A 21,930-nucleotide genomic window follows, 5' to 3' on the forward strand; every position below is an offset into this window, starting at 1 on the left:
CTTTTCTTTCGTACTTTAAATCCTCTTCCATCATTTTTCAAACAGCTACATTTTATATACAATGCTGTGAGTACTGCTGGAGTGTGAGGACAAAAGCTGTCGCTTCCTCAAATCTTTCCAATCTTGTTTGAGTGTTGAGGTGCATTTCTAGATAACACTGTGTATTCTCCGCCCTTAGAGAAGGCAATTATGCATGCATTATCTAACAAATTATGAAGTGTAAAATCATGGCCTTTGTAACTGCAGTCAGAAGTAAAATTGTGCATAAACCATGACTGTGACTGCAAATAAGTATTCGACGTAAATATACTATAAACACAATTATAAATGTTATCACCAACTCACAAGTACATGGGCAAGAAAGTACATGTAGTTACAAGAATCTTAGCACAGTAAGGTTGCTGAGAAGTGGAAAGATTTTTTTTTTCTTTTTTTAAATGCTATACAGTATCATCTAGTGGGCAGTGCTACTATCTTCCCATGAGAAGAACGGTCATATTTGATCTACAATGAAATATACCTACCAGGCATGTCTGACTACAAAAAAAAAATAAAAATAAAAATAAAAATAAATAAATAAAAAATAAAAGAAAAAAGAAGAAGAAAAAAACCCCCATAACATTCATCATTGCTGAGACATTTACACACATGAAACATGGTGGGAGCAAAAGGGCTGCCCTGAACAGGTAAATGGCAGAGGAAATGAGGAATATGTTTTACACAAATAGCAGGCACACTTGAGATAATGAAGCCTTTAAATAATGAACAGAGTTCCTTCTCTACCAGTGCTACTACTTAGTACAGCTGTATGAAAAATAAATTTGTAAATTTGTTTATGTCTGTTTATAGCAGCAGTCATATTCCATTTTTTCAAGCAGAAAAAAAAATAGTAATAATATTCATGAAAGCTGAGGATAAACCCTCCAGAAAAGGCATTCTATGCAGAATATTTATATAAAAATAGGCTAGCAAAGATGAAACAGCAATTATATACACATTATTGTCTTCAGTTTTTGTATCATTTCAAATCATCATGATTGCAACGCTTGACCCTTGACCCGTGAGGCAATGCAAGGCTGGAAGTTTGTATGTGTGTGTGTTTATGTGTGTGTGTGTGTGTGTGTGTGTGTGTGTCTGTGTGTGTGTGTGTGTGTGTGTGTTACATGTCCATACCAAGAAGAGTGGTGCTTGTAGATTGAGATAAAATGACAGGAGAGGTGAACAAAGAATACCAAGAATTATTTGCAGACATGGAACAAAGCAAAACCAACATTTTAAGTTCACCAACTTTCACACTCTACCGATGTAAATGACATCACATAGACTTTTCAATAATAACACAATACTTCAATTATTACATTGTATTCACATGACAAAACAGCACTGGCTGAAACACCACAGATAATTTGTCATTGATTGTCTCAATCTCATGAAATGAGATTGAGCAATCAATTATTAGACCTGTATTATAGTGCACAAATCTCACTCCACTAATGCCATGCATCACAGCACCCCTTCTATGCTGCATATACAACTATTTCACAAGATTTTGATTGACTGTAACTCCACTTAAACACAAACAAAAACTGAACCTGGATTGCTTGCTTTCCTTGTTAACCTATGGCCAACTAGTACAGGTTGGATCATGCTTTAGCAATGGCTGTATCCCTTCAACCTTTGAACACATGTCAAATGTAACCTTGTTCTGTGCTTACTAGTTATGACTGACAGTAAATTATTTTCAGTTTATCCTTGATGCATCCAATTATTGCCAGTGCCATTGAACAAAGAGAAACATTCACATGGTACTGACTGAGAACGCAAAAGATCTAGACAAGTTTTTGGAAGAAATCTGGCCACTATTATTAACACATGGAATGTAAAGCCACGATTGTTTCTCCATGAAAGTGTTCTCTAGTCAAGTTGGCAAGATCAGGTAGTGTCATGTACAGTTAAAAAGAGTATACAGTAATTCACAAAAAAAAACTGCACATACACCATGCATGACTTGTGTCATATAACTCAGGTTTACACAATGTATAGTATGCATGAAGAATGCCTACACTGCGACAAAGATGACAAAATCAAACAACATTTGGTATTAAACCATGTAATATTACATTCATGTTTTATAATATTTACATTCAGCCTCTCGTGTAATATCAGCACAGAGCTTGCAAGTTACTTCCATAAGATAACTTACATATCCAGTGTGCAATGTGCTGACAATGCTTGCAAAACCCTTTAGATTTAGAAACACTTTTTTGATCGTTGCTTTAACATTTCATCAAACCAAAACATTCTCAACAGTTTGCACACACTACAACCCAACATTGAGTCTATGCTGAAAGGACACACAGTACAAAATATTGCTTATGTGACACACACTTAGGTGATCTAAATGAAAGATTTTGTTGATATGAAAAGCCATAAATCTCTAAATCACAAGACAATTCATGTAAGTTTATTATTATTCTTGACCTTTGTCAACAGAACCATCACTTCTAACAATTAAGTTGTACGGTCAGATGTGTTAAAGATTTTAACATCAGACACATAAAACAAAATATGCCTTTCTATAAGGAACAAGCTGCAGATCACATAGTCTAATTTGCAGACATTTTGTTGATGGAAGAATTTAGTTTAACACATTAAGACAGGTGCAACAATACAGCTGCAACACAGCTATATACTAAGTACTGTACAGAGATACTTAATCAATCATGAAAAAAATCTGATCAGCAAATTGCCCTGCATGGCAAGAAATGTATGTAGAATTGCCACTTATGAGAGAAAGACCATACCACACACTCTAGGCAATACAGTGTATAAAGTAGATTATGATCTTTGCATCTCACAACATGTACTCTAAAACTAGACATTTTGCGTGCATGAAACTTTCGTAAATCACCACTGGAATTCAATGCACTGTGAAACAACAAACACTCTTGCCTGCATTTTACTTTCACAAGTCTTGGCTTGTCATAAAATTCACAAAAGTTTCACGCATGTGAACAGTTTTGGTTGCAAAGTATCAGTGTTTCACATAACGCAGTGCTGGTAAGTGCCTGGTGTCATAACCTTGACATAGAATGCCAGAAATGGATTTTTTTTTTTTCTACACACCAACCTGCTTCTGATCATTCACACACTATGCAAGCAGCCTCACAAAACACCCTTCAAATTTTCAGGACATTTCATTGAACAGATGGAGCAAGAAGAAGAACTTGAAATCTGGGTCGTCTTTGATGATTTCATACTTTCACTTCCATAATATTCCATGAAACAGGCATGATGTATGAAGATTCTTGTCTGGTCACACTGTGAATCCACCAATTATTCCCTTCCAACACCTCTCTACTTCTCCTCTTTAGGAAAAAGAAAAGAAAACGATGAACTTGAAACCATTACAAGTCACTCACACGGAGAAACAATGGAAAAAGGTGAAAAGTGCGCTGATGCTCATGAATGTAGTAGTTTCATGAGGTACACTTGCTAGGCATTGTTCTCGGTAGGGTTCCTGCCATCTTCCATGGTGATAACCTCTATGACTGCACAGACATAGGACCTCTCGCTGGCCAGGGGTGGGTTGTTGAAGGTCAGACAGCGGCCACTGAAACCTTTGGTCAAATCGCCCTCAATCAGAATTCCATCTCCATCACTAGAAGACACAAGAATTCACTTTAAAAAATTAGAATCTCATGTTATGAACCCTCTGTACAAAAAAAAAAAAAATCATGGTGGCTGGAGACTTTCTCTTCTAGCATCTACAATCAAAAGTATGCCTTCTTTAAAGAAATCCTCTTACAAGAAACCATGGAATTCAAAGAGATTCAGCTAATTTCCTAGTACTGACATCTCCAGTATGTGGGTATCTTTACAAACAAGGCAGAAATTGTAACTGTTTCATTCAGTAAGTACCAATGAGGTGATACTCATGGATCACTTCACGACAAATCTCAATAAAAATGCAGAATTATGAACATCTGTGATTTATATAATAAACAAGTTGATGAAAAAAGCCTCACTGTGACAGTATAAAGCAGAATACAAAATACATGTGATAACTTATATGGTTGAAGATTTGAATAATGATGCTAGAAAATTTGGTTCACAAGCAAAGAAAGTAAAACATTCAAAGGAGTTTTTGATTATCTACAACAATTTTGCCCTGGGTGTCTTCTACCCAAGTCTTTCTTAGTACTTAGATCCCGAGTACAGCTTTTACATGACTGCAGGTAAGAGCTGTAAAGTGCCGATGTTTGAGTCTTTTGTTATAGCTTGGGTAGGAACCACATGAGAGCATGGTTAGCATATAGTGTTCACAGACTGGGCCTGGGGTCCGTTTCACAAAGTAGTAAAGTCTTTACATACATTTCAGAATTGCTAAAGTTGCTCATATGTATAGCTATGAAAGACTTTTAACTCCATTTCATGACGTCTCTCTTAGTGTGTCTTATGAGAATAAGACTTTCATGAAACAGACCCCTAGGTGAAGTAATTTAGAGCTAGTTTCCATGGCGTTGAATCAGGGGCGGATCCAGGAATTCCGTAAAGGGGGGGGGGGGGGCGCAAAGAATATTTGTTGTGCTACTTCTGGGTTTCATCTCATTTTTTCCTTTTCATTTATTTTGTTTTAACAAAAAATAAAGAGGGGGCATGCGCCCGCCTGGTGTGCCCCCCCCCCCCCCCCCTGGATCCACCACTGATGAATGATTATGACATCATGCTTTAATACTCCATAGACTCGGTGATACTCACCCTCCTCCTACTGCTATCAGAGAGGGCGTGGCTCTCATGAACATTTCACTCATTCTCTTCTTCATGTCCTCCTTGCCCTCCTCCACTTCCTCTTCCTCCTCCTTGTCCTCTTTCCCTGGGGTGTTGATCCCTACCCATGGGTACTTCTTCTCCTCTGGGGCCAGGCTGAAGAGGAAGCTCTCTCCTGTACCAAAGTAGATTCCTTTGTGGTCCTCATCATTCCTCGTACTCCAGCTTGCTGATAGGTATGCACCAAATATCTGCAATGAACCATGTTTGTAAAGTAGCAATGTGACATATCTAAAATTTAGAAGTTTGGAGAAAAAACAACAATAAATATTAACATTTCATCAATGCTTGTTTTTGGTTGGTTTTTTTTTTTCTCTTTGAGTATATCATTCACACTGCGGGAAAGCTGCTATTAAATGATTCTTGAGACAGATTTTTATCAAATCTCAGCAATATAAAGTGCAAGTTCAATTTGTAAACAAATTCCAGTCTTCTATCAACTAAAATAAAACCAAACAATTGTCCTTTGGGGACTAGTCATAGTTCACATGAAGAGGGTAAATGAAAGCAGATGAAGAGATGCAAATGTCACATTTAAGGAAAGTTTCGTGACCTTTGCTTTTGGCCTAGAGGGATTTTTGCCAAAAACTATGATACACTGAAAGATATTGAGACATAGACAAGGAATGGAGCTGGTATCACTCATGATGCCCACTGCCTTATCAAACTTCTCATGGAGTCCTACTATTGTATGCGCCATATATTTTGCAAGGCTTTTACTTTTGTGTATTTCACAAGTCAGGTGCTATTCACAAATTTAGCAATAAACCAAATTATCTGATCTGATCTGGACATAAGTGCAACATACATGAATACATCTCTCTGCTTACTACTGTACTCTACGATTGCGAATTTTACCACTCACAAACTTGTTGAGAAGTCCAAATTCGTAACAACAACAACAAAAGAGACCTGTAAATATATAGCGTATACAGTAATCTGCACATTGGGGCTATTCTCATGGCTACTGGTAGGACGATAGAAGTCAAGGTTACCTCTTGATCTGCCGTCTTGATGAGGAGGATGGTAGGTTCACAGTACTCGCAGCGAGTGTAGAACGTGGTGAGGGAGAAGCCATGCTCTTGAGTAGTGAATACGAGGCTTGGCTGGTAGACACTGAACCTACTTGGAACCCATCCCCACAATGTGTGTAGCTACAGGACAGACACAAATGGCGTACAACTTCACCACTAAGTTTTACATTATGAATCCACAGGGTAACATTTTAATAGCAAACTTTCAACCTGCTTTCACTTGAATATTATAACTCCAATCTACACCAGACACACACAGGGAAACATTCATCACTTAAAGAATACTTCAACATGTACAGAGTACAATTGTATATTATATACACCAGTAGGTCAGAAATAGAAGACAAGCTTGAGTTGTGCTAACACTATCAACATGGATGTCAGAAACCTTTTGGCAAATTGACACATTATACTAGTCCTGTTATACTAGTCAGGCTACAATTGTATATCAGTCATGCTATACCAGTCTCAATATACATGTACCAGTCTCATTATACCAATATATACTAGTCACATTATACCAGTGGTGTTGTTTGAGCCATACTACACCAGCCACTGGTAAATGTTCTACCAGCCACGTTGTTTCAGTCATGATATACCATTCACATTAAACCAGTCACATTTTCCAGTCACGTTATGCCAGTCACATTAAACCTGTCATGTTACAGTGTATATTAGTAACATATGAGCCATGCTATCACAAGCTGTATAAGTCATATAATAACAGCCATGATATACCAGCCTCATTGTATCAGTTATGTTATACAAGCCATGGTATACCAGTTATGTTATACCAGGTTCGTTATGCTACATCAGTCATGTTATACCAATCATATACCAATCATATAACACTAGGCATATTATACCAATCATGTTGTTTACAAGTCATATTACAACATTTATCATAAATTAGCCATCTGTGTACTAACCTGCTGGTGAGATATAACAGAAGACTTGATTGGAGTCAGCTTAGAAAGGGCATCATTTTGTCTCTGTGTGTTTCTTCTTGAGGGAGAATTATCCTCTCTCAGCTGCTGTTTGTGCTTCGTCTGGTATGCTCCAATCACTGACCTGGAGAGGCCTCGGAACTGGAAACCTTCCTGAGGAGGACACAGCAGAGATCAGGTGCATAAAGAACAGAAGACTATTTGATATTCTATATTATTTAAGCTTTCTAGTCTGTAGGGATGCTTTTTGAGACGACACTGTACATAAGAAATCAAGTTAATACAAGTGGGAAGAAGTGGACTCTGATGCTATCACATTCTTGACATTAGATGCGGTGAAGTGGAATTGTGCCTAGATCAAAGATGAACAAAATTACAAAGAAAATGTTCATGACATGCATGATGGCATACTATATTCACACAGAACAGTTAACTTATTCTACTGGATAAGGAGTTGATAGTTGAAAAATTTACAGTGACATGGTCCCAAGCAGCCCAGCCTCAAGACCCCCACGTGGACATTTACCTTTCCCTACTCCTAGGGATGATTCCTCCCAAATATGATCAGAATCAATTTCAAAGAAAATGACAACAGGGTTAATCTGTTTATCTGTTCATCTGGAAATGCCATGAAAACTGCCCTCTTTCATCTACATATATACAGTAGGCATCTATTCCTAATATCACAAGAGTGTGTCGTACTTGATCTGAAGAGGATATTATCTTTCACTCGTGCTACAGTAGTGTGTAGAATTTATATAAAGCTTGTACAACAGAACATCTACGGATGATCCTCTTTCTAGTTTCGTCAGTTTTGTCATTCACATCATCTTCCTCTGACAATATCTCAAACAGTACAACCTGTATGCAAAACTAATGGATCCAGCAAGGAATAGATGATGTCTCATATTCTGACAGATGTAGCCCTGGGGCCTCATCCCCGGACCCCACTAGGGAAGCCTACATAATTTGAACAACTTTGTATCCTCTGCCCCTATGAATGACTAATGATAATAATGGCAGAAAATCTGATCTCATCATGCAATATAAAGAAAAGATTGAAATGTTATGTTCATCCCTTGGGCCTTAAAAAGCATGTAAGCATTGATTACCACTGCTATGAGCAGCTTAAAGGGATAGTACAGTTTTGGTGGAGATGAGAATTGGGCTTTTAACTTTTTGCGAGATACCAAGAAAACACTTATGATATAGTACAGAGCATACCATTTTAAGAGGAATTCAAAGTTTATTTGATGAAAATCGGGTTTGGAATGACTGAAACATCCAAAAACAAAGTAAAACAAAGCAATCGTAATAAAGTGTGGGTCCCACACTTTATTAGAATTGCTCTTTTTTGGATATCTCAGCCATTTGAAAACCAATTTTCATCAAATAAACGTTGAATCCTTCTTAAAATTACATGCTCTTTCATATTTCATAAGAGGTTTCTCATTATCTCACTTAGGAATGTTCAAAACATGAACCTCTTTTTTGGATATCTCAGCCATTTGAAAACCAATTTTCATCAAATAAACGTTGAATCCTTCTTAAAATTACATGCTCTTTCATATTTCATAAGAGGTTTCTCATTATCTCACTTAGGAATGTTCAAAACATGAACCCCCTCCTCAACCAGTACTGTACAGTCCCTTTAAAGGCATAATTTACCATTTGCAGAAGAAACAAAAACCCAGCATTAGTGCTTCAAAATAGTTCTAAAATGTGAGTTAGGGATAGAAACAACCACTGTAAAAATTTGAATCCATATAATCGATGTTAAGTATTGTTAAATACACAAAATGTGAACAATAGTTCTAATAAAAAATTTTCCAGACTAACCGTCTACAGTTATGGTTTAATGAGAAAAAATACTGATATCTCCTTATATTTTAGGCTTTATCGCCAAAAAAAAAAAAAAAAAAAAAAAAAAAATATATATATATATATATATATATATGGTAGTAAGTTTTGTGACACAACAGACCTACACATATGCATCAAATGTGATATCTTGAACATTTTTTAAATCACTGCTCCCAAAGGTAAATAGGACCTTTGATCACTCTACATATACAAGGTTATTAACATGATGCCACTTAATTGTGACACCTCAGGATCTACAAACCTTTGCCATCTAAACCATTTGAGCATCTTTGTATCACTTATTCCTAGAATTAATTCCTGCCAAATTTTCAGAAATTCTAATCATGCATGATTAAAATATTAACTTAATTGTTCTGGTCCTACTCCAACATGTTCTAACATGTTCCAACACGTTAGCTCTAAATGATCAAAATGATAATTATAATTGTAATAATGTCCGCACAGCAGTAAAACAACAAACCCCAGCAGAAGAAAACCAAATGTTGATATTATTTCCTAAACAAATACAGATAATGCAGATAGTATATAATGGACAGGTCAGCAGAGCGAAGCCCTGTTGGAACCAAGCTGAACTCACTTCAAGAAAGTTATGCAATAAAAAACAAACAAAAAATCCAAACAAACCTCAAGATTATGAGAACTTTTTAAAGTGTTTCATATTGATTTACATTCTTTCTTTTGTTTTTCAGGAAACAAGACAGGTGAAATGTGAAAATGCAAGTCTTCAATGGTGGTGTCACTGTTTACAAACTCACAGCAAGAAGGGCATTGGGAGACTCAGGAATGCTTTTGACAAATTGGCGGATGGATGCTACTATGTCTTGTGCTGGTGATGAACCTGTGGTAGAAAGAGGGAAATATAAACCCAAACAAGAGTATGAATCTTTGATTATTAGACATCCATTATACTCTACAAATATGGCATAGAAGGGTTCAAGGTATCTAGAGTGTAGAAACTGAGATCTACGAGGCCTGACCTTCATTCTTTCTATCTCTATATGATATCATATCATAACACCTTCACTTTTGACCAAAAAAAAATTGAAAGAAAAAATATATATTTCAATAGGCATGCATACTACATGAATAAACTTAAAAAACAAACTACTTGTAGATTATTTGCAAGATTCCCCCCTTTTTTTGTTCACTACTGGTTTCCAAATTTTAATTACACACTTGTACCCTGTATCTTCTACTTTCATTTTCACAAACTTACATTTTATGTGACATCAATACATGTGCAGCCATTCCTTCATTGTACCATCATGCTTCATCCACAGCATCAATTCATATAGTATCAAGCCTGGCCAATCTGTGGCAGCAAGACGCATACGTACATGCTACACTTCCACAATAAAATGTTTGATCGTGTGGTTTTCAATCAATATTGCACTGCTGTTCTGTGGGATCTGCAGCACAGAATTGAGCATTGAGAATATTGAGAACCTAGTCGCTTGGTAAAATAGTTACGCATATATTTAGAAGGTTTACTGCATGTTAATCAGGACACTAACAACTGATAAAAATGGTGCAAAACTTCTCATTTGTGAAAATATCTGGAAGAAGTAAATATAGTGGTTTATACAGTATACAACTAGATGTCCAGATCACACACAGGTATTCTAGTATTCAACCACTAGGGACCATGCTCTTCTTTCTAACAAAAGTGTGTTGTCACTTATTAGTTCCTCCCAACAGAATACATTTCTGACATTTTACCTGGAACAACACTTGATGGGAAACAAGTTTATTCCCTTTCTACAAAGAATGCAAACACCATGTCTCTAGCTGTAGAGAAGTCAAGCAGCCGTGCTGTCATGATCTCACATGAGCATTTCTCATCTCAAGCTCGCAGCTGACATGTTTCCAGATTTCTACTATCTAATGAGCAGGAGAGGCTGGGCTCATCACTGACATTTTGTCTCACCTTTGTGTTTCTTGTAGAGCTTGAGGAGTGCTAGGCCCACCCTGTAGAAGATCTTGAGCCCTTCAGACAGGTAGCAGTCCATGACACGGATCTTGGCAGGGAAGAATTTGCACAATTGAAAACAGAGTTTAGTAAGAGAGGTCAGAAGGACGTGGTAGAGATTTGTCTGGAAATAATTTGACACAAGAAATCACTCGCACGGAGTTTTAAAACCAGAGTGAAGTTACAGATATTAATATGAACTGCTCACTCCTCCAAAAGGCCACCCACTATGAAAGGACACATGAGATGGCCCTCCTTTCAAGTAGAATCATGTGTAAAGTATTAATCAGCCTCAAAACATAGTCACTTCCTTTTTAAAAAAACAATATTTTATTTTCAGGATGATCAGAAGGTGCAATGTAATTCAGTCTAAGAAAACTTGTCACATCTACATCATCTATGTCGGTACTCAGCAAAGTCCAATTCTGGATATGATGCAATGGAATAGAACGGTATTCAGTCAGGGTGACAGTGGATGACTGCCGATGTCCTACCTTTTGATGCTGGTTAATCTAGATATAAGTAAACATAACTGCCTTGGCTTTAAATTTTCATTTGATACAGTTGGTTTTATGACATTAAGGTATCATGAAACCTGAAAGGTTTTGAGTTGGATCACCATGGATGAGGGGAAGGTACGTGAGCTGAGTGATTAAGGGCTCGGTCACACAGACCCAAAGTCGCGTAAACACATGAATCACGAAGGAAATTTGCTTGTGCGTGCATTTCCATCCAGAATTTGCGCTGATTTACACAATGAAAATCACTGATGAATTTAACAAGAACTACAGAAAGATCATGCAAAAATCACTTACAAACCACGCACTTTCAGCGCATAGGCACGCAAAAGCCCCAAACAGGGCGAATAAGTGGTTGTGCGCGACGACTGAGGTCCACGGAAAACCATGCATAATCTGCGCATTATCACTAATGAACTGAGTAAGAATCGCTCATGAATGTGATAGCAGCAACATTTTCGCGAACGATCACTGATATTCCACAAATACATATCACATTTTTTTTTTCGCATAAGAAATACGCAAACTATGCAAAAATTACGTAAAACAGCGCAATACTGCATAAACTTTCACGCGAAGCTGAGTTTTGAGCTGCTCAAAACCTGGAATCGCATAAAGCGTCGATCTGGGTCACATCAGCGGACAACTATGAAGGTTCCACGTCAGACAAACTCATGAAATGCACAAATCGTGCATGCATCGCGTAAGGCTCAAATTTATTATGTGATTCATGCGTTTACGCGACTTTTGGGCAGTGTGACTGGGCCTTAAGGCACAAGGTGTATAACATGACAGAGACTCACGAGATGAGAGAAAGGCAAGTCTTCCAGAATCCACCACACCCAGTCTTTGTAGATCTCTGCCACGTCTCCTTGCTTTGCCACAAACTTGTGAGCTGAAGACTGTAAGAACAATCAATGGATATGACTGCTAGGTCAAGTGACAGGTGGTATATATATCTCCTATATCTTCCATATACATGTATGTCTCTCCATGTTTGTTTGAATATGGGACATAGACGAATACATATTCTATGTCAATACGAAGTGCAAATATCCATTTACAAAGAGCAATGAAATCGTTTCCATAGCCTTATTGTATTATGACATACCAGTACATACTGTCGGCTGAGAACCAGAAGGGCGTTATTGTGTTCTAAGTTATGTGTAAATAAAAATGAAACAACTAATTCTTATGAAAGGAAAAGTCTGTTTAATCAAAAAACGGTTAGATTAAAATCATTTTTCCAAATATAGGGGCAAAATAATGCCCTTGTGGTTCTAATTTTCAACATTTCACTAAAAAATGAATATAATTTAAAGTTGATGCCATAATGTAGAGGAGATCGAGCTCTACAACAGGATTCCAATAACTCAATACCCCAAAATTGCAATAAGGCCCTTCTAGTTCTCAGCAGAGGAAATGCTAATTGACAAGAGGACAGTTCAGGAACTAATTGATGGTAGATCAATACTGGTGTGTCCCATAGGTGATTGAATATTGTAATTGAATGGACTGAATAACACATGAAATGAAAATCGCTGAGGCTTTTTATAAGTCTACCAATAACATTTAGCTGCAACTTGAACAGTGCCATGATAGTATAGCAACATTCCACATTCCAACTATCTTGTAAATGAAGTGCATAACTTGGAACTAGTCAACATTCCCTATTTAAAACTTGTTGCTACTCACAGGTCTGCAATGGCATCATATACAATGTATATGATGGCCACATTTTCAAGCAGACATAGGACACCTTCAAAGGGTACTTATGTGGTTGGTTTAATACTTTTTGACTGTGATATACTGGATAACGACCGTGTTAGTAAAGGGTGTGACATAATTCTCACACCTGCTCAACACATGGTGTATAGTCACAGTGCTACATCAGAGCCAACCTTGAAGTTAATTTGATGTTTTACAGCGAGGCAAATTAGCTATGGCTCATTAAAACAGGACTGTACGTAGGAAACTGTAAGATAGGCAAACAATAGTTTTCCTTTGACAGAAAAGATGAACTCGTTAAGAAATAATCAAACTTTCCTGTTTTGCATGCAGTTTCTCATGACTGGTAAATTAGTGTGACTCTCGGTGAGAAGAATAGGTTATTAGGTCTGGTCTACATGTGCCTTACCTTACTAAAATCATTAGTACTACATAATGGTGAGGGGAAGAGAACCTAAAAGACACAATTATAGTTAATTCAAAGAGCTCATTTTCATGTGCTCAGATACTGCATACAACCATGTAAGAAGTTGATAATATGTGAAATTTGCATTGTCTACACAGTGTCTCCAAAATGGTGTAAGTACTAGTAGTTGGTGAATTTGGCAAGTATTGTGAGTATTCCACTGGAGCCATTGAGAAGGTCAGACAAAGATTTTGTATTGCAGGGACTGAGAGGGCGGAGACATATTAACAGCAGCTCTGAAAAACACTTTAGGCTACACGGGGAATGAGAACTGCAAATTTCTCAAGATATTGTCTGTCATTTTGAGAAGATACCAATACAGTGGCAGATCCAGGACGGGGCGCAGCGGGTGTGCCCCTTTCAATATTGTTTTCTTTTCTTTTTTTTCAATAAAAGAAATAAAAAGAAAAAATGAAAGGGGTTGTGTGCGCCCCTTTTTTTGTTCTTTTTTTTTTAAAGGAAACCATGTTTGTTAGCCGATTATATTGTGCTTTATACGCCTTTTTGTTTTTCTGCTTGTCAGCAGGTGAAACGCGGAATTGGTACAAGAAAATACCTGTTGAGGCCCCCCCCCCCCCTTTTTTTTGTTGCTTGTCAGCCCCCCCCCCCCCCCCCCCCCCCCCTTCATAGAATGCTCCTGGATCCGCCCCTACAATAACTGATAGATTGCCATAACTGAATAATTGAACATGTGACCCTGCATCACAAAACCAACAAAAAGTCGCCAGACATGAAATTTTAGTTAAGAGCAGTATCTGAAAGAGCAGACTCTAAGTTTTAAAATGATGTATAACTAAATTTAAATTGACTCTCCTAACTTATCTAAATAGTAGAAAGATAGCACACACTCTGGAAAAGTGTGGACTGAGAAAAGAGGCTCTGAAGTACAGAGTCTATTCAAGCGCTTTCATCTTTACCAAGCCGTGCTAGCTAGGCAATGAATGGGACAAAAAACAGGATGTAAACTACCTGAGCAACAACAATGAAGGGATTATCAGATTAAAGTGAAATTAAGCATGCTCTATTACCATATTCTGACCATGATTAACATCAACTTTCAAAGCAGTAGCATAACCTTTTCAAAAGTTTTTAGAGGTGAAGATGAAGAGTGCACAAAGGATTTTCAAGAAATTAAACGGGGCCTCTAAGATGTTCCTAGTCACACTACTCTACAAAAAAGGGTTAAGTAGAAAACTGCTGAAAATACGCTTTCTCATTCATTTCACTTAAGAATAATGTAGAAGAAGAATAGCTCTTTCTAGAAAATATGAAAAAATGAAGATTGACTTGGTTGACCCGTTTCACCTTTTTTGAGTCCTCACGTGAAATCAAGGGGTGCGACTTTTTGTTTGTTTTGTGATGCACGGTCACATAAAATGTTATGTTACCTCATGATAAGCAAAGACATGAACATTTTTTTGTTTGCTTGTTTTTTTTTTTTGCTGGAAAGCAAGGACACCAGGTGAGAGGACAGTGCAGAAATTGAGACTGGTAGGGATAACTTCAACCCTCTCTAAAACAGACAGAACTGATGCCTTGACTTCTACAATCTTACAAAAACATCCCCTGGGCTATGACAATTTTATGGAAAGCAGAACCTTGAACACATCATGCTGCAGAAAAATAGATTTCACAATAGTCTGTACAATGCAATATGCTTTCTTCATCCAAAAAAACCAACAACAACCCAAAAATAGCTGGTCAAAACAAGAAAAATCCCTCACTCTGCATAACAACTTTGAAAAGTTTTGTGTTGCTTGAAGGTTTGAAATGTTTGTAAACACACAAAGATGAAACGGTGACTGATGCCTCCGCCATAATGCATGATTTTCCTAATAGGTGTATAGTACAATGTCTTCACAATGTGTGATGACAGATTCACATAACTGGCAAAATATAGAAATAACAGGTTTGTCAGAAATATCTTGAATGTCCACTTTCCATGAACTGGGTTTGCTATAATTGTCTATTAAAGAGTGCAGGTACACATATTTGGGGAATTGAAAATTTTTACTTGACTTCTGACCGACCTTATTATAAGTTTATGCATTGAGTATAATTTTCAAGGTATGAAGAAAGAGTGTAATTACAGTACAAAATATGTCTTTTTTAAAATTTAGACCTAACCTTTGACCCTTAACCTTTGACCTTTGACCTTCTGGCTGGAAATTTCCAAGAGAATCTCCATTAAGTAATACATGTACATATATTAAATTCTAAAACTAATGATGCAATCATTGCATATACTATGAGGGAAATAGTAACATTTTGAGGAGTTGACCTTGACCTTTGACCCCCCTGACTATTGACCCATGACCCCTAAATTCCCAAGATAATCCCTGCCAGTCAGTACATGCATATGTACCAAGTTCCATGAAGATACATTGAACCATTTGCGAGAAAAGTTATATTGCAACATTTTCACCTAACCTTTGACCTTTGACCTTATGACATGAAACTCTCTCTGGAGAATCTTTATGCAATAGTACATGTCTACACTAAGTTTCAAGAAAATAACTGTGGGCATTCCATAGATATGGGGGAAATAGCAACATTTTTAGCATTTGACCTTTGACCTCTTGTCAATGTCACTAAAATCTACTCAACTAATTGTCCCATCATACATCATCCTTGGACCAAGTTTGGTGAAAGCTGCTTCATCCAGTTTTGAGTTATCACGTAAACAGATAAATTTTAGGATTTGACCTTGATCTTTGACCTTTGACCTCTGTCCGATTTCACTGAAAAACTAATCAAGTAATTGTCCCATCATACATCATCCTCCAACAAAGTTTGGTGAAATTTGCTCCATACAGTCTTGAGTTATCGCGTAAACGGATAAATTTCATGATTTGACCTTGACCTTTGACCTTTAGCCGATTTCATCCAAAATCTAATCAAATCATTGCCCCATCATACTTCATACTTGGACCAAGTTTGGTAAAATTCCAGTAAATATTACTCAAGTTATCGCGTAAACGAAAGCGGACGGACGTTCGGACGTACGTACGGACGGACGTACGTACGTACGTACGGACGGACGGACAACCCAAAAACATAATGCCTCCGGCACCACTTCGTGGCGGAGGCATAAAAAGGATTTAAGATGCAAGTACATGTACATGATGCTCATTTGCTTTAATAATCAAATACACACCAGTATTGAATGCATGAAATTGCTAACACATAATTCTTTACCACATTCCCTATACTCCATTACTTGCTGTCAAAAAAAAAAAAAAATTATCATGCTATAATCTACAAAGATCTCTAAAATCATGACAAAATCCCTTCAAACTTCAAACACAAGCAGATCTGATGACAAAGATGTTCTAAAACCCGTCTACCACGAACACTATAGAATCCTATTGCAATGGACAGATTTGTTATAGCTGTGACATTAAAATTACCATCGCCCTGTGATATTTATTTTTATCATTGAGTAAAACTGGCCTGCTACGTTTCCTATCAGGAGAATGCAAAAGCTCACTACTTTTTCCTGTTCATATTATGTGGTACCATTGAAAATGACTCTTTCTCATTTGCACTATCTGGGAGGGGAATAAAATAATTATCCGAAGTTTTGGGTAGTATTCACCCTAAATCTCCTATGGAGAACCTTATTACCTCCGCCAAGGAAAGAGGAGGAGGTTAAGTGATCTTCGGCTTTGGTTTGTTTGTTTGCAAAATAACTCAAAAACTGATTTGCATGAAACTTGCAGGAAAAGTTGATAATAACACAAGGAATGGATGATTAAATTTTGGTAGTGTTCTATGGATTATCTATGGATTTTTGAAGAATTTTTTTATCTTTTTGCAGATAGGGTCAATGAACTTGGGAGTTCAAGCTGCACGTATTTGAGGTTTACATACACACTCTAAAGCACGTGTTCAGTTAGGGCGAGGCGCCACATAGCTCGAAGAGGATGACGTAAACCAAAGGCTTCTATATATTTGGAAATTGGGTGATTTTCAGCATGCATATATAATAATGGGTGGAAATGAGCTGCTTGACGGAGGTCTGCGCTCTGCAAGTGCTTTTCTAGTTATATTTGGAGCACAATGACTTTTATTTCTACTCTGTCCACAAGTATTAAAGCATCATTGCACATGCTATTAAAGCATGCCAACACTCATGTCAACACTTTCACCTCCAGGAAGACAGATCATTATCTGGTCTTCTCTCTTGTTTGCTTTTGTACACCAGTTTCAGTTTCCATTAAGTGACTAGAGTCTGTAACTTCATGTAGTGACACATCACGCTAAGCATTTATCCTCTACTATAGTAAGCTACTATGAGACATGCATAGATGGACAACCACATGTTATGTTTCCTCTTTCCTAAAGAAAGCAACACTTCCTACATTGTATGCTCAGGCTCAGGTGTCTTTGAACGAAAATAAACAAGATTATATAACAGGACAATGTTTGTGGGTGTATACAATAAAGTGTTTTATGAAAGATTGGAAAAATGAAACCAGAGATGAGTAACAGCAGACCTGCTTTCAAAAGTATTATTCACTCCTGGTATTCTATCATCTTCATCTCTCTCTCTATCTCTGTCTGTGACTATATGCGCATGTACTGTATGTACATTATTCACTCCTGGTACATATGATCTTCATCTCTCTCTCTCTATCTCTCTGTGACTATATGTGACCCTGCATCACAAAATGCACAGAAAGTCGCCAGCATGAAATTTTAGTTAAGAGCATATTCTTAAAGAGCAGACTTTGAGCTTTAAAATGATGTATAACTCAAATCAAATGAACTCTCCTAACCTATCTAGATACTGGAAAGAAAACACACACTCAGGAAAAGTGTGAACTGAGAAAAGAGGCTCTGAAGTGCAGTGTCTATTCAAGCACTAAATCTGTACCAAGCCATGCTGGCTGTGCAAGGAATGGGACAAAAAACAGGATGTAAACCACCAGAGTAACAACAATGAAGGGATTATCAGATTAAACTGAAGTTGAGAATGCTGTATCAACACATTCTGTTCATAATTGATGCTAACTTTCAAAGCAGTAACATCATCCTTTCAAAAGTTATTTGAGTTTAAAGTGAAGAGTGTGTTCAAGATTTTTAAGAAATGAAAAGTGGACTCTAAAAACACACCTAATCACACTATTCTACCAAAAAAAGTTCAAGATAAACTGCTAAAAAACACACTTTCCTGCCCATTTTATGATCCCAAATTTTAACATAATGTAGAAGAAGACTTGCTCCTTCAGAAAATATGAAAAAGTCAAGATCGGTTAGGTTAACCCATTTCACCTATTTTCAGTCTCCACACAAAATCAGTACACTATTGTGCGACTTTTTGTTCGTTTTGTGGTGCACGGTCACATATGTACATGTATTGTATATTGTATATGTGTTGTGAGTCTGTAAAGGAGTGTGTGTGTGGTGAGCCTGTAGAGAAGTGTGTATGTGGCGTATGCATACGCGCATATTAAAGCCTGAAGATACATCCTTTTCTGCACAATGCCAGCTACTTAAACCCACAACCCAAGACTTTCAGTGCTAATGACATCAAAGCTTACAAATACAATGTGTAGGTCTGTCAGTGCTACAGTTTTTTTTTTTTTTTGTCTACATAACTTCACCATTCCCTATCATGTCTTTCTTTTCTTTGTCATTTCAAATCCCTGCAATAATACCACGTTTAAAGGAAAACTGCCTTTCAGGGAATAATTTTCCTGGTATTGCATCACAATTTGCTATGCGTGTGTGTATTGTTTTCATGACTGCTATACAAAATTTCTTGTGTGCAGCAGGTTTTTGTTTTTGTTTTTTTACATAGAAGTATACAGAACTTTGTTGGAAGTAATTAACCATTGATCAAAACTGTCAATCAAATTTGAGAAGTAAAATTATTCCCTGCCTTTATTCTGTGTACTAGAATCAAAGCAAACCAAACTGCTTCATCTCCATGGTTGGTGGCATTATCAATTCAGTCATAAAACAGCTGAATGGCAGTACACAAACAGGTTTTTAGAAGCAAAAAGCTGTTTCTGCAAATGATGCAACATTTCAGTGAACATCTGACCTTCCACTGCTTGCTTGAAAGTGGCACAGGCATTGGGCTAGCAAGACCTTAGCTATACTGTATGTCACAGTATTCTAAAGGATCAAGTGCATATGAATGCTTTCTCTGCAAATAGTAAGCTAACAAGATCTTAAAACAGAGTAAGCCTTTTTGAAAGTGATTATATTTCATACTAGCTAAAGTTAACCACACTGCATGTACTATTAAGATTTTGTGAATGGTCAATTGATTTATTACTTTTTTTTAATATTGAAACTTTGAAAGAATGTCTTTACTAGGTCAATGCAAAAAAAAATAGAGATATCTTCATACAAATCTGAAATTGAATTCCATTCATATATCCTCATCATAATAAAGTTATCTGCAATGTAAAACAATGACTGTACAGTGTTGATGCCCCCTTGACTCATTTGTATGTTGTATTAATGTGTTTGAAAACCTTTCATGAGTACATGCATCCCATTGTGATATTTGAGATCTTGATTCTAGTGTCTACCTACCGCAAACCTTGAAGCCAACTTCTCAAAGCTCATTCGGAAAGATTCATAGCCAACCCAGGAGATCTCCAGGAACTTGTAGCGAGTGCTTCCCAGCAGGGCAGACAGGCAATCAAAGGTGTCCTCGGGACTCATGTAGTGTAGCAACATGCTGGCCACTGGTGCAAGGAGAGGGCAGTACAAGATGTCGGGACGCGTGTCGGCAAAGACGCACAGGAGACGGTTCAGTCTCATCTGGCCTTCGGACAGAAGGGCATAGCAAGCTGTAGGGTGGTCTGGATCAACGAAGCTTGGCAGCGTCATGGATGACTGATCTGGAATCACATGGAGCAACATCAGAAGGGCATATCTCTAAATTTTGATGACAAAATGACCTGAAAGTACCTTGGTATGACTCTTTCCCCCTCTACTTTGCAAGATTTGATTGTTACTGTATCTGGCATCAATGAAGAATTTATCAATCTCACTGATAAAATTCTATTTGATACAAGATTAAGAAACCCTCATTGTTTTCATCTATATGATTCATTCAATTTTTCTCACCACAACTACAAGAATTGTGAATATGAACATTTAAGTGATCCAACTGGTCCCCTGTACTGATTTGCTGTATTACAAATAACCAACCACAACTCTCTCGCAAGGTTTATTGGTGTTTCTATGCACAATAGGAAATATTGTTGAAATGATTTGTAATAGATCTTTGGCAAAGGCCCTTGAAGACCTTAGCCAGGGTGGGAAAAAAAAAACAGATTGCAAGAAGAGTAACAGAACGTTGTTTTTCATGAAAAAAAAAAGTAAGAGTGTACAAGAAAGCACACATTCTACTCTTGGTTGTATGAAAACAACCTGAAATACCTACTAAAGATCATAGGCTATGGCACAAGACTGGCATAATTTCTAATTTTTCTTTGTGTTTGTCCCTATCATGTCCCTTTCCATGCAGATAAAAATGTATGGTACATTATGCAGATTCCATGTCATTTTGAGTGACAAAAGTGAATTAATTTGTGTGTGCGGGTAAGCGTACATGTGTGGGTGTGTGTATGTGTGTGTAAGGTATGCTGCAGCTCAAATTAAACCTCAGATGAGGGATATACACAATACACAAATTACAATTATATATGGTCTCTAATGTCAACTTGCATGCATATAATATCAGCTCTCATCACTGCTTATATGAACCAGCCTGAACAGCTTGCAATAACTGCTTCCCAGTTGGCAAAAAAGTCACCTCCCTTAATTGTCATCTAATTGCCCTGACAGGAAAATAGCAACATCCAATTTGAGAGCTTGCTAGTGGAGCGTTCTCTCTGACAATGATAGCCTACCCTTACAGCCAGTAAATTACCGCAGCCTGCGCAGATGCACTAAGATTATGTTTCTTGTCATCTACCTCATTTAAACTATAAATCGGCTCAATGATGTAGGGAGGCACTCCATGGCTCTCTGGGTATGAACACTTGTCAAAGGTTGATGCAAGTTACAGGCTACGTGCGTGGGCTGTACAGGAAGAAATAGGGCCAGGCTTTATCACATGGAAACATGTAAACATACATGTTAAAGCCATTATGAGCAAAAAATAAGTGATGTGAGAAAGTGCCCACCATTCTGTGTAGTCAAGAAGAAATGTTTTGTGAAGACAGACTACACTGTAATAGATAACGTGCTGCACACAACCATGGTAGTCAGCCCTTAGTAGTGACAGGTTCTAGTTAAATAGTTCAGATTTATCCCATGCTCTTGAATACCGTACTTGGTACTCAAATCATTAGTTTGTGAATGTCATAGGTTCTGGACATTAAAAATCTATATTCTTAAACAGCATCAAGAGATGACAAGATGTGTTGATGGTCACAAACATTCTATAGAGCACCAAGAACCCTTGTCCAGTTTATGGAGGTTTAAGAAAGAAGTATATAACCTGCCATAACCAACATGGGAACAGTCCATTTACAAACAAGATTTTGCCTTCCATAGCAAAAAAGTTCAACCGGATTTCACA

General features: G+C 37.3%; 1 protein-coding gene across 2 annotated transcripts in view; it reads right to left on the reverse strand.

The window, feature by feature from the left end:
- Window positions 1-1,118: 1,118 nt before the first annotated feature.
- Window positions 1,119-21,930, reverse strand: part of LOC139710402 (TBC1 domain family member 24-like) — a 46,963-nt gene continuing 26,151 nt past the window's right edge. For both annotated transcript variants that reach the window (XM_071622327.1, XM_071622320.1), the window contains 8 exons: window positions 19,929-20,239; window positions 11,986-12,084; window positions 10,623-10,713; window positions 9,451-9,533; window positions 6,794-6,964; window positions 5,826-5,984; window positions 4,762-5,021; window positions 1,119-3,661 (listed from right to left, as the gene is read on the reverse strand). In XM_071622327.1, the coding sequence (XP_071478428.1) occupies window positions 3,496-3,661; window positions 4,762-5,021; window positions 5,826-5,984; window positions 6,794-6,964; window positions 9,451-9,533; window positions 10,623-10,713; window positions 11,986-12,084; window positions 19,929-20,239 (1,340 nt within the window). In that variant the 3' untranslated portion in view covers window positions 1,119-3,495. The remainder of the gene's footprint in view (window positions 3,662-4,761; window positions 5,022-5,825; window positions 5,985-6,793; window positions 6,965-9,450; window positions 9,534-10,622; window positions 10,714-11,985; window positions 12,085-19,928; window positions 20,240-21,930) is intronic.

The sequence above is a fragment of the Diadema antillarum genome, unplaced genomic scaffold, assembly GCF_040938485.1.
Source record: "Diadema antillarum isolate AM-2024a unplaced genomic scaffold, OU_Dant_1.0 scf00000038, whole genome shotgun sequence".
Lineage (NCBI taxonomy): Eukaryota > Metazoa > Echinodermata > Echinoidea > Diadematoida > Diadematidae > Diadema > Diadema antillarum.